The sequence below is a fragment of the Pseudophryne corroboree genome, chromosome 1 (assembly GCF_028390025.1).
Source record: "Pseudophryne corroboree isolate aPseCor3 chromosome 1, aPseCor3.hap2, whole genome shotgun sequence".
Lineage (NCBI taxonomy): Eukaryota > Metazoa > Chordata > Amphibia > Anura > Myobatrachidae > Pseudophryne > Pseudophryne corroboree.
In genome coordinates this window covers 872475186-872489769 of record NC_086444.1, presented here as the reverse complement: position 1 = coordinate 872489769, position 14584 = coordinate 872475186, and the positions used below count along the sequence as shown (strand labels likewise).

At 47.1% G+C, this 14584-nt stretch overlaps 1 protein-coding gene across 4 annotated transcripts in view; it reads right to left on the bottom strand.

The window, feature by feature from the left end:
- The window catches only part of ELP1 (elongator acetyltransferase complex subunit 1), a 291962-nt gene that overhangs the window by 263729 nt on the left and 13649 nt on the right, over window positions 1–14584 (bottom strand). For all 4 annotated transcript variants that reach the window (XM_063920051.1, XM_063920050.1, XM_063920054.1 and 1 more), the window contains exons 4-6: window positions 8465–8546; window positions 7126–7206; window positions 5658–5743 (exon numbers count right to left, since the gene is read on the bottom strand). In XM_063920051.1, the coding sequence (XP_063776121.1) occupies window positions 5658–5743; window positions 7126–7206; window positions 8465–8546 (249 nt within the window). The remainder of the gene's footprint in view (window positions 1–5657; window positions 5744–7125; window positions 7207–8464; window positions 8547–14584) is intronic.

Sequence of the window (14584 nt, the reverse complement as noted above, 5' to 3'; positions counted from 1 at the left end):
ATTATACCAAAGCTCCCAAACGGGCGGGAGAGTGAGGATGACTCTGCAGCAACGAATGAGCAAACACAAGGTCCTCCTCAGCCAGGGTATCAAACTTGTAGAACTTTGCAAAGGTGTTTGAACCTGACCAAGTAGCTGCTCGGCAAAGCTGTAATGCCGAGACGCCTCGGGCAGCCGCCCAAGAAGAGCCCACCTTCCTAGTGGAATGGGCCTTAACTGATTTAGGCAGTGGCAATCCAGCCGCAGAATGAGCCTGCTGAATCGTGTTACAGATCCAGCGAGCAATAGTCTGCTTTGAAGCAGACGCCCCAAGCTTGTTGGAAGCATACAGGATAAACAAAGATTCTGTTTTCCTGACCCTAGCCGTTCTGGCTACATAAACCTTCAAAGCCCTGGCCATATCCAGTAACTCGGAATCCTCCAAGTCAGTAGTAGCTACAGGCACCACAATAGGTTGGTTTATATGAAATGATGAAACCACTTTTGGCAGAAATTGTGGGCGGGTCCGCAATTCTGCTCTATCCGCATGGAAAACCAGATAAGGGCTTTGATGTGACCAAGCCGCCAATTCTGACACACGCCTAGCCGAAGCTAAGGCTAGTAGCATGACCACCTTCCACGTGAGATATTTCAATTCCACCGTCTTGAGTGGTTCAAACCAGTGTGATTTCAGGAAACTCAACACCACGTTAAGATCCCAACGTGCCACTGGAGGCACAAAAGGGGGCTGAACATGCAGCACTCCCCTTACAAACGTCTGAACTTCAGGCAGAGAAGCCAGCTCTTTTTGAAAGAAAATGGATAGGGCCGAAATCTGGACCTTGACGGAACCCAATTTTAGGCCCAAAATCACTCCCGACTGTAGGAAGTGAAGGAAACGGCCCAGCTGGAATTCCTCCGTAGGGGCATTCCTGGCCTCACACCAAGCAACATATTTTCGCCATATACGGTGATAATGTCGAGCCGTCACGTCCTTCCTAGCCTTTATCAGCGTAGGAATGACCTCATCCGGAATGCCTTTTTCTGCTAGGATCTGGCGTTCAACCGCCATGCCGTCAAACGCAGCCGCGGTAAGTCTTGGAACAGACAGGGCCCCTGTTGCAACAAGTCCCGTCTTAGAGGCAGAGGCCACAGGTCCTCTGTGAGCATTTCTTGCAGATCTGGATACCAAGTCCTTCTTGGCCAATCCGGAACAATGAGTATTGTTCTCACTCCTCTTTTTCTTATGATTCTCAGCACCTTGGGTATGAGAGGAAGAGGAGGAAATACATAGACCGACTGGAACACCCACGGCGTCACCAGTGCGTCCACAGCTATCGCCTGAGGGTCTCTTGACCTGGCGCAATACTTCTGTAGCTTTTTGTTGAGGCGGGATGCCATCATGTCCACCTGTGGCAGTTCCCACCGACTTGCAACCTGCGCGAAGACTTCTGGATGAAGTCCCCATTCTCCCGGGTGGAGGTCGTGTCTGCTGAGGAAGTCTGCTTCCTAGTTGTCCACTCCCGGAATGAACACTGCTGACAGTGCGCTTACGTGATTCTCCGCCCAGCGAAGAATTCTGGTGGCTTCTACCATCGCCACCCTGCTCCTTGTGCAGCCTTGGCGGTTTACATGAGCCACTGCGGTGATGTTGTCTGACTGAATCAGAACCGGGTGGTCGCGAAGTAGGGACTCCGCTTGGCGTAGGGCGATGTATATGGCCCTTAGTTCCAGGATGTTGATGTGGAGGCAAGTCTCCTGACTTGACCACAGACCTTGGAAATTTCTTCCCTGTTTGACTGCCCCCCCACCCTCGGAGGCTTGCATCCGTGGTCACCAGGACCCAGTCCTGAATGCCGAATCTGCGGTCCTCGAGGAGGTGAGCACTCTGCAGCCACCATAGGAGAGACACCCTGGCCCTGGGGGATAGGGTGATTAACCGATGCATCTGAAGATGTGATCCGGACCATTTGTCCAGTAGATCCCATTGAAAAGTCCTCGCATGGAACCTGCCGAAGGGAATGGCCTCGTATGATGCCACCATCTTTCCCAGGACTCGCGTGCAGTGATGCACCGACACCTGTTTTGGTTTCAATAGGTTTCTAACCAGTGTCATGAGCTCTTGAGCCTTCTCCATCGGGAGATAAACCCTCTTCTGGTCTGTGTCCAGAATCATGCCCAGGAAGGGCAGACGAGTCGTAGGAATCAACTGCGACTTTGGAATATTTAGAATCCAGCCGTGTTGTTGTAACACTTCCAGAGAGCGTGCTACGCTGATCAGCAACTGCTCTCTGGACCTCGCCTTTATGAGGAAATCGTCCAAGTATGGGATAATTGTGACCCCTTGCTACCGCAGGAGTACCATCATTTCCGCCATTACCTTGGTAAATATTCTCGGTGCCGTGGAGAGACCAAACGGCAACGTCTGAAATTGGTAATGACAATCCTGTACCACAAATCTGAGGTACGCCTGATGAGGTGGATAAATGGGGACATGAAGGTATGCATCCTTTATGTCCAGAGACACCATAAAATCCCCCCCTTCCAAGCTTGCGATGACCGCTCTGAGCGATTCCATCTTGAACTTGAAACTTTTCAGGTATATGTTCAGGGATTTTAAATTCAATATGGGTCTGACCGAACCGTCCGGTTTCGGTACCACAAACATGGTCGAATAATAACCCTTTCCTTGTTGAAGGAGGGGAACCTTGACCACCACCTGTTGAAGATACAATTTGTGAATTGCAGCTAACACTATTTCCCTCTCTAAGGGGGAAGCTGGCAGGGCCGATTTGAGGTATCGGTGAGGGGGCATCTCTTTGAATTCCAGCTTGTATCCCTGAGACACAATATCTATTGCCCAGGGATCTACCTGGGAGTGAACCCACTTGTGGCTGAAATTTCGGAGAAGCGCCCCCACCGGGCCTAGCTCCGCCTGTGGAGCCCCAGCGTCATGCGGAGGATTTAGTGGAAGCCGGGGAGGACTTCTGTTCCTGGGAACTAGCTGCGTTATGCAGCTTCCTTCCTCTGCCCCTGCCTCTGGCAAGAAAGGACGCACCTTGGACTTTCTTAACTTTTTGTGATCGAAAGGACTGCATTTGGTAATACGGTGCTTTCTTAGGTTGTGAGGAAACACATGGCAAAAAATTTGACTTTCCAGCAGTAGCTGTGGAGACCAGGTCCGAGAGACCCTCCCCAAACAATTCCTCACCCTTGTAAGGTAAAACCTCCATGTGCCTTTTTGAGTCGGCATCACCTGTCCATTGCAGAGTCCACAAGACCCTTCTGGCAGAAATCGATATTGCATTTATTCTAGAGCCCAGTAGGCTAATGTCTCTTTGAGCATCTCTCATATATAGGACAGCGTCTTTTATATGCCCCAGGGTCATTAATATAGTATCCTTGTCTAAGGTGTCAAGTTCCTCAGATAAGGTATCCGTCCATGCTGCTACAGCACTACACACCCAGGCCGACGCAATTGCCGGCCTTAGTAAAGTACCTGAATGTGTATAAATGGACTTCAGGGTACCCTCTTGCTTTCTATCCGCAGCATCTTTTAGGGGGGCCGTATCCTGTGACGGCAGGGCTACCCTCTTGGATAAGCGTGTTAAAGCTTTGTCCACCCTAGGGGAGGATTCCCAGCGTAACCTGTCCGTTGGCGGGAAAGGATACGCCATAAGCATCCGTTTGGAAATCTGCAGTTTTTTATCTGGAGATTCCCAAGCGTTTTCACATAACTCATTTAGCTCATGTGAAGGGGGGGAAGGTCACCACCTGCCTTTTTTCCCCTTACATATGAACCCTCTTGTAATGGACTGGGGTTTCCTCTGTGATGTGCAACACATCCTTAATTGCTATAATCATATAACGGATGGATTTAGCCAATTTAGGCTGTAACTTTGCATCATCGTAATCGACACTGGAGTCAGAATCCATGTCGGTATCTGTGTCAACAATTTGGGATAGTGGGCGCTTCTGAGACCCTGACGGCCTCTGCGACATGGGATCAGGCATGGGCTGAGACCCTGACTGTCCTAAGGTTTCAGCTTTATCCAACCTTTTATGCAAGGAATTAACATCATCATTTAAAACCTTCCACATATCCAGCCGTCGGCGGAGACACCACATTCATTTGCTCCCGCTCTGTTTCCACATAGCCTTCCTCGTCAAACATGTCGACACAAGCGTACCGACACACCACACACACAGGGAATGCTCTTTTTGAAGACAGTTCCCCCACAAGGCCCTTTGGAGAGACAGAGAGTATGCCAGCACACACCCCAGCGCTATATAACCCAGGAATAACACAGTAACTTAATGTTAACCCAGTAGCCGCTGTTATATTGCTTTTTGCGCCAAATTATGTGCCCCCCCTCTTTTTACCCTCTTCTACCGTGTATCTGCAGGGGAGAGCCTGGGGAGCTTCCTCTCAGCGGAGCTGTGGAGAAAAAATGGCGCTGGTGAGTGCTGAGGAAGAAGCCCCGCCCCCTCCGCGACGGGCTTCTGTCCCGCTTTAATATACAATTTTTTGGCGGGGCTCATACATATATATACAGTGCCCAACTGTATATATGCAAACTTTTGCCAAAGAGGTCCTAAATTGCTGCCCAGGGCGCCCACCCCTGCGCCCTGCACCCTTACAGTGACCGGAGTATGTGGGTGTGTGTTGGAGCAATGGCGCACAGCTGCAGTGCTGTGCGCTACCTCAGTGAAGACTGGAGTCTTCTGTCGCCGATTTCAAAGTCTTCTTGCTTCTTTCACCCGGCTTCTGTCTTCCGGCTTTGCGAGGGGGACGGCGGCGCGGCTCTGGGATCGGACGACGAGGGTGAGATCCTGTGTACGATCCCTCTGGAGCTAATGGTGTCCAGTAGCCTAAGAAGCAGGACCTATCTGCAGAGAGTAGGGCTGCTTCTCTCCCCTCAGTCCCACGATGCAGGGAGTCTGTTGCCAGCAGAGCTCCCTGAAAATAAAAAACCTAACAAAATACTTTCTTACAGCAAGCTCAGGAGAGCTCACTGAACAGCACCCAGCTCGTCCGGGCACAGATTCAAACTGAAGTCTGGAGGAGGGTCATAGAGGGAGGAGCCAAAGCACACCAGAATCTAAATTCTTTCTTAAAGTGCCCATGTCTCCTGCGGAGCCCGTCTATTCCCCATGGTCCTTACGGAGTCCCCAGCATTCACTAGGACGTTAGAGAAATGGAAATTATGAATGTGATGCACGTGGTAGACTTCGTATAAACTGTTCAGGGGCACATAGGGGATAAGAATGCCATAGGGACAATTCTAATCAATAACACGTTGGTGAGCGGCAATTAACCACATCAATAGTTTTAAAGTAAACATCATATACTTAACTAAGGGACAATACATAACAGAATTAATAAATTGCAGAGGAATAACATAACAGTACACTGAATACAATTTGACCATAATACTGCAAATAAACTATCTATTTTAGGACACACCATCCAGTACCTCAATAAATTACAGATATTTACAGAATAAAATCAGAAAGTGGGTATTGTTTTTTTAAATTATTCCAAAAATTAATTTGTCAATCTCCAAGGGTGTGTTCACATACATCAGAAGCATTTTAGCATTAGATATATTTTCATTTACGGTAAATGAATGTATTATAACAATACAAAACAGATTAATAATATGTTCGTATGCTACCTTTACTTTCTGTCGAGCTGCCTGTTTTCCTTCAGATCCATGGAACTGGGTTTCTTTTTTGCCCCAACCAACCGTGATAAATTTTCCTGTTAAAGTTAATAAAAAAGAAACTCACAAGCGGCTTTCATGATGTGAGTCTGCATACGTCAAAGATTTGGATGTTTCAAAGGCTAGAGGATAATCATAGCAATTACTACAGAAACGTATTTAATATCCATAAGAGGTCATAACACAGGGCTGTAACGAGGTGTGTGCAGATGGTGCTTTGCTCACAATGCATTTGCCCTGTGAGCGCACCCTCCACATACTCTCTGATTGGCCGCCCCGCTGCCTGTTGCCCCCGTGTGTTCCGCTGACGGCCGCTGCTCCCACACCCCTGCGTAGAACGCTGACTGCCGCTCCTGCCGCTCCCATACCTTTGTGTAGAGCGCCCACAGCCAAAAGCTCCCACTCTCAGAAAGGGAGCCTCTGCCAATGGTCACTGCATATACAGCAATAGAGAGTAGTCAGTGCTAGCCGAGTCTCTCCACCATGTGCAGCACTCCTGTTCCCTATCTTGTCCTGCAGACAGTGTACAGCAGGAGTCTCGGGTCAGGAGCCGGCAGCAGCGCGGAAGAGAGAAAATAATAATGTAAGTATCTACACACACACTACACTATACTGCACCCTAAGGGTAGGGGGCGGGGGGATGTAAGGGGCTCTTCTTGACGCTATGTGTATAGGGAGCTCTGCCTGGCATAATGTGTATGAGGGCTCTACCTGGTGTAATGTGTATAACATGCTCAAACTGAAATAATGTGTATAAGAGGCTCTACCTTGTGTAATGTGTATAAGGGCTCTACCTGGTGTAATGTGTATAACATGTTCTAACTGACATAATGTGTCTAAGAGGCTCTACCTGATGTAATGTGCTCTACCTGGTGTAATGTGTGTAAAGGGCTCTACCAGGCGTGATGTGTATAATGTGCTCAACCTGGCATAATGTGTGTAAGGAGCTTTACCTGGCATAATGTGTATAAGTGGCTCTACCTGGCGTACCGTGTATAAGGGGCTCTACCTGGTGTAACGTGTATAAGGGGCTCTACCTGGCATAAAGTGTATAAGGGGATCTACCTGGCATAAAGTGTATAAGGGGATCTACCATGGCATAATGTGTGTAAGGGGCTCTACCATGGCATAATGTGTGTAAGGGGCTCTACCATGGCATAATGTGTGCAAGGAGCTCTTATATGGTGTAATGTTTATAAGTAGCACTACTGTATGTTGTGATCTGAATAATGGACACTACTGTGCGGTGTAATGTGAATTGGGACTATTCTGTGGTCACGCCCATTCCCCATGAAGCCACGCGCCATTGTGAGCACTATTCCTATTTTACATATGGGGGGGGTCACACACCAATTTTCTTTCTGGCACAGGGCACCAAAATGTCTAGCTACGGCTCTGTCATAACATAAGAACAGGTTACCTTCCCCAAAATCATCTTGGTGGATGGGTACTTCAGCAACTGGTTGAAAGTCTTTTGTCATCAAAATAATTGTCTGCTGACCTTCAAAAATAAAAATAAGATATTGGTCACAATAGAATTGATTAGTAAATCCAAAACTTACCCAAACCTACTTTATTTTTAAGCACTACTAGCTGGGCCTCTATTCTTCCTCTCATCCAGAAATATGGTAAATAAACAGGGAAAAGATCTTAGTAGGAAAAGCGGAGACCAACAGACAGATGTGTCCTCCAACATCCTTGATACTGCCACGTTAAACAGCACTACTAGTCACGTCATGCCGTGCGTCTTTATGTGCGACATGTTCTGTTAAAATGCGTTTTAGTTGCATCGCTATGCAAATAGGACACACAAGCAACTTATGCTGATTAAAATGATATGCAGCATGTCTATATTTTGTGTGACTGCGGCTGTATCTGCATACGAAATGCTGTTAGTGTTTTCCTGGAAATCAATGTAACGTAGCACTGCAGATGCAGATACAGCCAGTCATACACAGGATATAAGCATGCTACATATCATTTTAAGCAGCAAAAGCTGCTTGTGTGTCCTATTCGCATAGCGATGCAAATAAGAAATTTTAAGACGTTAGCAGAGCTTCCTGGGAACTGCCAGCTTACACACGACAGGCATCTTGCGGTGCTTAGCGTATTGAAGCTGGATGTATGAAGACACATTGGTACATTAGAAAGTACATTTCTACATCACATGCATTAAGGATAGATTAGTAAATAAGCTGTACCATAAAACACAAGACTACAGCGCTAATGTAAATAAAAATAAAAGGATTTCACACATGATCAATTTAATTGCAAGTTATGCTGGAAAATCTATAAATAGCCGTGGGTCAACATGATTTTGCAACATAAAACACTGTTGTACATATGTGTTCTCATGCAGTCACACCAAACAGCTCATCCTGGCAAGTTCTGTTCTGCTCCGTACAGTCTCATTCACACACAATGTACAAATAATGTCATTATCAAATTAGCACAGTGTATTTGTGCATCTTTGCCACACTGCATCGCAAATAAGATGCGTTTTCGTCAAAAATAAATAAAAGGACGCCCAACTTTAGCAGAGTTGCACTAGCCCTGGCGGCTCAATCAAGCCAGGACTTCGCGCTGCATGAGGACACATATATAATTAGAAGTGATCTGAACTAAAAATATTGTCGAGAACAAAATGTCAGTTTCAATCAGTGACATGGACAAATGATCGAGGACCTAAATAGTTTTCCAAGGCAGTTTATGGATAAGAGATGACTGCAATTGTCATATACCCATCGTAGCATATATACCTGTCATAAGAAGTACAAGTTCCTGGTCTGGGCTCCAACTCATAGTAATAATACCACTATCCACACTGCCAACACATTCCAACTGTAAGTAAAAACAAAATAATTTACACTGGATTTAATGAAACTTGTACAAGCTCCAGACAAACAGAGGAGAAGGATAAATGAGAGGAGAAGGATAAATGCGCACAACTGGATTCATATTTATGCAATAAAGTACTACTATTATTAAAGTAGTTTTTTATTGTGTTGAATGACCAAATAAAGAAATTTTGTGCTTAATGCAAAATACTTTAATTTAGAGAATCTGCGGAGACATGATGGGGATGGGGGCAGCCAATTAGCCATGGTAATTTACCGCAACTAATCGCCCAGGGTTATCCTATTAGCCCCGATGCCAGCGCTTACCTGGGATTTTGTTTCGTCTGCCTCACGCAGGCAATACCAAATCCCCGATAAGTGACTATTTTTTTCTGCGATTCGTGCAGCAAAAATACACAGGGATCGGGAAAAGCCACACACTTACATGTTTTAGTGCGATACAGGGTAATTTTCCGCACAAAGCAAACAGGCTCTAACTGGATAGCCTAAATTGACCATCGGGCTTTTCTCTCAATAAAAGCACTTTTTTTACAGGCAAATTACTGCGACTAATAGGATACATCCTTCCCCCCCCCCCCCCCCCCCCAAACTATTTTCTTACTTTTTAGCTGTAGGAGTGTACTGTACTGTTGTTTGTAGCTCACTCTGTACTGGAAGCTATTGCTGCGTCTTCTCAAGGTGGGACTTAACCCCACTATATTTTTATCCCCTATGTGCTCATCAGGAAAAGGGAATTTTTGTATTTCCCGTTAAATCCATTTCTCTGAATCCAGTTTGGGGGTCACTGCTAACCCTGTGGTGCAGGAGATGAGACTTAATGGGGGTACTCACGGAGCGATCGCAGCTTAAAATCTAAGCAATCTGACTAGATTGCTTAGATTTTAAGACTGATCGCTCCGTGTGTACTCCCTACAGCGATAGCGATGCGCAGCCCCGGGAATCGCTATAGCTGGTGCTAGATAGGGTCTGCCGTGCAGGCCAATCTAGCGGGTCGCTCATTTCACCCGCTGGGTGAAATGAGCGCCCCCGTCACCCCATGCACGCTCAGCACACATCGCGTTGTGCTGAGCGGCGGAAGAGATGTGTGCTGAGTAGTTCGCTCAGCACACATCTCTCCCGCATCGGCCAGTGAGTACTGGCCTTAAATGCAGGCTACACTTGTTGTTCCTCCACACTTTACACAGAACAACCAAAGCGCAGTTTTTTGCTTAGCAAGGCCAACTGGACAGATCAAAGAAGAACACCACAAAAATAAACATTGGGAACAAAGGAGTGCTTATCTTTGAGAGATTCATTCCATAGCTACCACTGGGGAGGGCACACAGACCGCTGAGCACAAAATGTTACATATAAAGCAGGCATCTTTAGCAGCAAAGAAATTGTAGAATTTGGAAGGAGAAGCAGATTGTTACCCAGCATGCTAACCCTCTTGGGTTTGGTAAACTAAAAAATTATCTGGAACTGGATTTACTTCAGAGATATAGAATAAGATTGTTGGATTATAACTTTATCCATCCCTGCCACTGACTGTTTCATTGCAGCCCATCCAGATTATATGCATCATAAAAACAAGGATGCAAGGATGAAGACCTACTGTATCTACATAGACTGTTACGGCTGTAAACACATTCAGGAGATTCCTTGCTTTCCAAGGCTAGATCTCGTCCCAGAACAGGAATAACAATATCCTAGATCAGACAGAATGTACTCCACCTTGGAGTTGCATGAAGGCTGTGCATAGGACAACTTTATCCTTGTAAAACACCAGATACAGTGACGTGCAACCAAGGCAATAGTAGGTAAACACACAGCATCAAGGTTAGGAACTTCAAAAAGACAACGTTAAAGTCTCCCAGTAAATACCAGCAGAACATGGGATGTTTGAATGTAGATATCTGAACTTCATGAATAATAGCCAATTTGCTGAAGTAAAAGAGGATGTTTGAACACTTTTTCATTATAACTAACCAATTCAAGTTGTTGATAACCTGTGGCAGTGTTTCAAATAAGTTTTGGAGGCAAAACGGATCCTGAGTTAGTATTCCTCTGTGGAGGTAGTCTCTACATTGTCTGACAACATGCTTAAAATGTCAGAATACCATAAGCTTCTTGGCCAGTCCAACAGACTTTCTTTATTGGCACTCATGAAAAAATAAACTATTTGTACTTCCATGAGACTGCCATGGCGTCCACTAGAAATGCCTTTTGATACTGTCCGATACTTTTTGTTTTGAAAGGACAACAGTGGAAGTGTGCACACTATTTGGGTTTTCAGGCTCTCTACAGGATAAAAAGTGATGTACGTTTTTATACAAAAAGCAGGCTGAAATAATCCCCTCTCCTGTGCGCCACTGCCCCATATGTATATACGTACATGCAATTCCCATTTCTCTAACGTCCTAGTGGATGCTGGGGACTCCGTCAGGACCATGGGGATTAGCGGCTCCGCAGGAGACAGGGCACAAAAATAAAGCTTTAGGATCAGGTGGTGTGCACTGGCTCCTCCCCCTATGACCCTCCTCCAAGCCTCAGTTAGGTTTTTGTGCCCGTCCGAGCAGGGTGCAATCTAGGTGGCTCTCCTAAAGAGCTGCTTAGAAAAAGTTTTTAGGTTTTTTATTTTCAGTGAGTCCTGCTGGCAACAGGCTCACTGCATCGAGGGACTTAGGGGAGAGAAGTGAACTCACCTGCGTGCAGGATGGATTGGCTTCTTAGGCTACTGGACACCATTAGCTCCAGAGGGAGTCGGAACACAGGTCTCACCCTGGGGTTCGTCCCGGAGCCGCGCCGCCGACCCCCCTTGCAGATGCCGAAGATGGAAGAGGTCCAGAAGCAGGCGGCAGAAGACTCTTCAGTCTTCCTGAGGTAGCGCACAGCACTGCAGCTGTGCGCCATTGTTGTCAGCACACTTCACACAGCGGTCACGGAGGGTGCAGGGCGTTGGGGGGGCGCCCTGGGCAGCAATATATAATACCTTTTTATGGCTAAAAATACATCACATATAGCCCTTTGAGGCTATATGGATGTATTTAACCCCTGCCAGATCTCACAGATTCCGGAGAAGAGCCCGCCGAAATAGGGGGCGGGGCTTATTCTCCTCAGCACACAGCGCCATTTTCCTGCTCAGCTCCGCTGTGAGGAAGGCTCCCAGGACTCTCCCCTGCACTGCACTACAGAAACAGGGTAAAACAGAGAGGGGGGGGCACTTTTTTTGGCGATATTAAATAAGATTTTACTTACCGATAAATCTATTTCTCGTAGTCCGTAGTGGATGCTGGGACTCCGTAAGGACCATGGGGAATAGCGGCTCCGCAGGAGACAGGGCACAAAATAAAAGCTTGAGATATCAGGTGGTGTGCACTGGCTCCTCCCCCTATGACCCTCCTCCAAGCCAGTTAGGATACTGTGCCCGGACGAGCGTACATAATAAGGAAGGATATTGAATCCCGGGTAAGACTCATACCAGCCACACCAATCACACCGTACAACTCGTGATCTGAACCCAGTTAACAGTATGATAATTTTAAAGGAGCCTCTGAAAGATGGCTCAACAATAATAACCCGAATTTTTTGTAACAATAACTATATACAAGTATTGCAGACAATCCGCACTAGGGATGGGCGCCCAGCATCCACTACGGACTACGAGAAATAGATTTATCGGTAAGTAAAATCTTATTTCCTCTAACGTCCTAAGTGGATGCTGGGACTCCGTAAGGACCATGGGGATTATACCAAAGCTCCCAAACGGGCGGGAGAGTGCGGATGACTCTGCAGCACCGAATGATAGAACTCCAGGTCCTCCTCAGCCAGGGTATCAAATTTGTAGAATTTAGCAAACGTGTTTGCCCCTGACCAAGTAGCTGCTCGGCAAAGTTGTAAAGCCGAGACCCCTCGGGCAGCCGCCCAAGATGAGCCCACTTTCCTTGTGGAATGGGCTTTTACTGATTTTGGCTGTGGCAATCCTGCCACGGAATGTGCAAGCTGAATTGTACTACAAATCCAACGAGCAATCGTCTGCTTTGAAGCAGGAGCACCCAGCTTGTTGGGTGCATACAGGATAAACAGCGAGTCAGTTTTCCTGACTCCAGCCGTCCTGGAAACATATATTTTCAAGGCCCTGACAACGTCCAGCAACTTAGAGTCCTCTAAGTCCCTAGTAGCCGCAGGTACCACAATAGGTTGGTTCATGTGAAATGCAGAAACCACCTTAGGTAGAAATTGAGGACGAGTCCTCAATTCCGCCCTGTCAGAATGAAAATTTAGGTAAGGGCTTTTACATGATAAAGCCGCCAATTCTGACACACGCCTAGCTGAAGCCAAGGCCAACAGCATCGACACCTTCCACGTGAGATATTTTAAATCTACCGTAGACAATGGTTCAAACCAGTGTGATTTTAGAAATCTCAACACAACATTGAGATCCCAAGGTGCCACTGGAGGCACAAAAGGAGGCTGTATGTGCAGCACCCCTTTCACAAATGTCTGAACTTCAGGTACTGAAGCCAGTTCTTTTTGGAAGAATATCGACAGGGCCGAAATTTGAACCTTAATGGACCCTAATTTTAGGCCCATAGACAGTCCTGTTTGCAGGAAATGCAAGAAACGACCCAGTTGAAATTCCTGTGTAGGGGCCTTCTTGGCCTCACACCACGCAACATATTTACGCCAAATGCGGTGATAATGTTTTGCGGTTACTTCCTTTCTGGCTTTTACCAGAGTAGGGATGACTTCTTCTGGAATGCCCTTGTCCTTCAGGATCCGGCGTTCAACCGCCATGCCGTCAAACGCAGCCGCGGTAAGTCTTGGAACAGACAAGGCCCCTGCAGTAGCAGGTCCTGTCTTAGAGGTAGAGGCCACGGTTCGTCCGTGAGCATCTCTTGAAGTTCCGGGTACCAAGACCTTCTTGGCCAATCCGGAACCACGAGTATAGTTCTTACTCCTCTCCTTCTTATGATTCTCAATACTTTCGGTATGAGGGGCAGAGGAGGGAATACATACACTGACTGGTACACCCACGGCGTTACCAGAGCGTCCACTGCTATTGCCTGAGGGTCCCTTGACCTGGCGCAATATCTGTCCAGTTTTTTGTTTAGACGTGACGCCATCATGTCCACCTTTGGTCTTTCCCAACGGTGTACAATTTGGTGGAAGACTTCTGGGTGAAGTCCCCACTCTCCCGGGTGAAGGTCGTGTCTGCTGAGGAAGTCTGCTTCCCAGTTGTCCACTCCCGGAATGAACACTGCTGACAGTGCTATCACATGATTTTCCGCCCAGCGAAGAATCCTTGCAGTTTCTGCCATTGCCCTCCTGCTTCTCGTGCCGCCCTGTCTGTTTATGTGGGCTACTGACGTGATGTTGTCCGACTGGATCAACACCGCCTGACCCTGAAGCAGAGGTTTTGCTTGAATTAAGGCATTGTAAATGGCCCTTAGTTCTAGAATGTTTATATGAAGAGATGTTTCCATGCTTGACCACAAGCCCTGGAAATTCCTTCCCTGTGTGACTGCTCCCCAGCCTCTCAGGCTGGCATCCGTGGTTACCAGGATCCAATCCTGAATGCCAAATCTGCGGCCCTCTAGTAGATGAGCCCTCTGAAGCCACCACAGGAGAGACACCCTTGTCCTTGGCGACAGGGTTATCCGTTGATGCATCTGAAGATGCGATCCGGACCATTTTCCCAGTAGATCCCACTGAAAAGTTCTTGCATGGAATCTTCCGAATGGAATCGCTTTGTAAGAAGCCACCATTTTTCCCAGGACCCTTGTGCACTGATGCACTGAGACCTGTCCTGGTTTTAGGAGGTTCCTGACTAGCTCGGATAACTCCCTGGCCTTCTCCTCCGGGAGAAACACCTTCTTCTGGACTGTGTCCAGAATCATTCCTAAGAACAGTAGACGTGTCGTTGGAATCAGCTGCGATTTTGGAATATTTAGAATCCATCCGTGCTGACTTAGCACTACCTGAGATAGTGCCACTCCGACTTCTAACTGTTCCTTGGTTCTTGCCCTTATCAGGAGATCG